This window comes from Carassius carassius, chromosome 34 (genome assembly GCF_963082965.1).
Source record: "Carassius carassius chromosome 34, fCarCar2.1, whole genome shotgun sequence".
NCBI classification, from domain to species: Eukaryota; Metazoa; Chordata; class Actinopteri; order Cypriniformes; family Cyprinidae; genus Carassius; species Carassius carassius.
This window is the reverse complement of record NC_081788.1, coordinates 7,904,720-7,905,322: the sequence shown is the minus strand read 5'-3', so window position 1 is coordinate 7,905,322 and position 603 is coordinate 7,904,720. Positions and strand designations below refer to the sequence as shown.

The window sequence follows — 603 nt, the reverse complement described above, 5'->3', positions numbered from 1 at the left end:
AAGCTGCACCAGGAAACGTGAGTTCTTGCTTCCTCTTGACTAGAGGAACTGAGCATTTTGTAAGCGTGTTCTCACTTCTAACATTCCCTTTCAGGAAGAGACACCCATATCAAGGCCATCTCTGGGGAGCAGACTGTGGTTTCTAGTGGAGAAGTTACTCTGGTCATGTAAATCTAGTGGTTTTCTTTTAAATAAACTTTGCAGAACCCTGAGGTATCTTTTTGTCTATTGTCAACTTTTTAGAAAACCCGTTTCTACAATATTTAGTAGTACCTTAGCGGTGACTGTCAGTTTGTGCACGCATGACAGGATTTTTTAGAAAAATTAATACAAGATGTAGTCAGCCAGACAATGAACACTATTAATATTAATAATTTATAAGATGCAGTCACACTTGTAGCAATATTTTTTTCTGTTTGTTGATTCGGGGTTAGCATCATCTGGGGTCAGCATCCCTTTTCAGGTGTTCTGGATCCAGACTGGAGCTTGTGTAAATCCTAGTTACCATGGGATGTAAATCCCGTGGCAAAACAGAGACATCATTAGCATAGCTACTGTTCCAACAAAGTAAAATTAGTTTAACCCAAGCTTAAGAATAAGCAA

General features: G+C 38.8%; 1 protein-coding gene across 5 annotated transcripts in view; it reads left to right on the top strand.

The window, feature by feature from the left end:
- The window catches only part of LOC132115417 (zona pellucida sperm-binding protein 4-like), a 2,025-nt gene extending 1,819 nt beyond the window's left edge, over window positions 1–206 (top strand). For all 5 annotated transcript variants that reach the window (XM_059523888.1, XM_059523887.1, XM_059523885.1 and 2 more), the window contains 2 exons: window positions 1–17; window positions 95–206. The exon at window positions 1–17 is cut by the window's left edge and continues 56 nt beyond it. In XM_059523888.1, coding sequence (XP_059379871.1) covers window positions 1–17; window positions 95–171 — 94 coding nt within the window. In that variant the 3' untranslated portion in view covers window positions 172–206. The remainder of the gene's footprint in view (window positions 18–94) is intronic.
- Window positions 207–603: the final 397 nt, after the last annotated feature.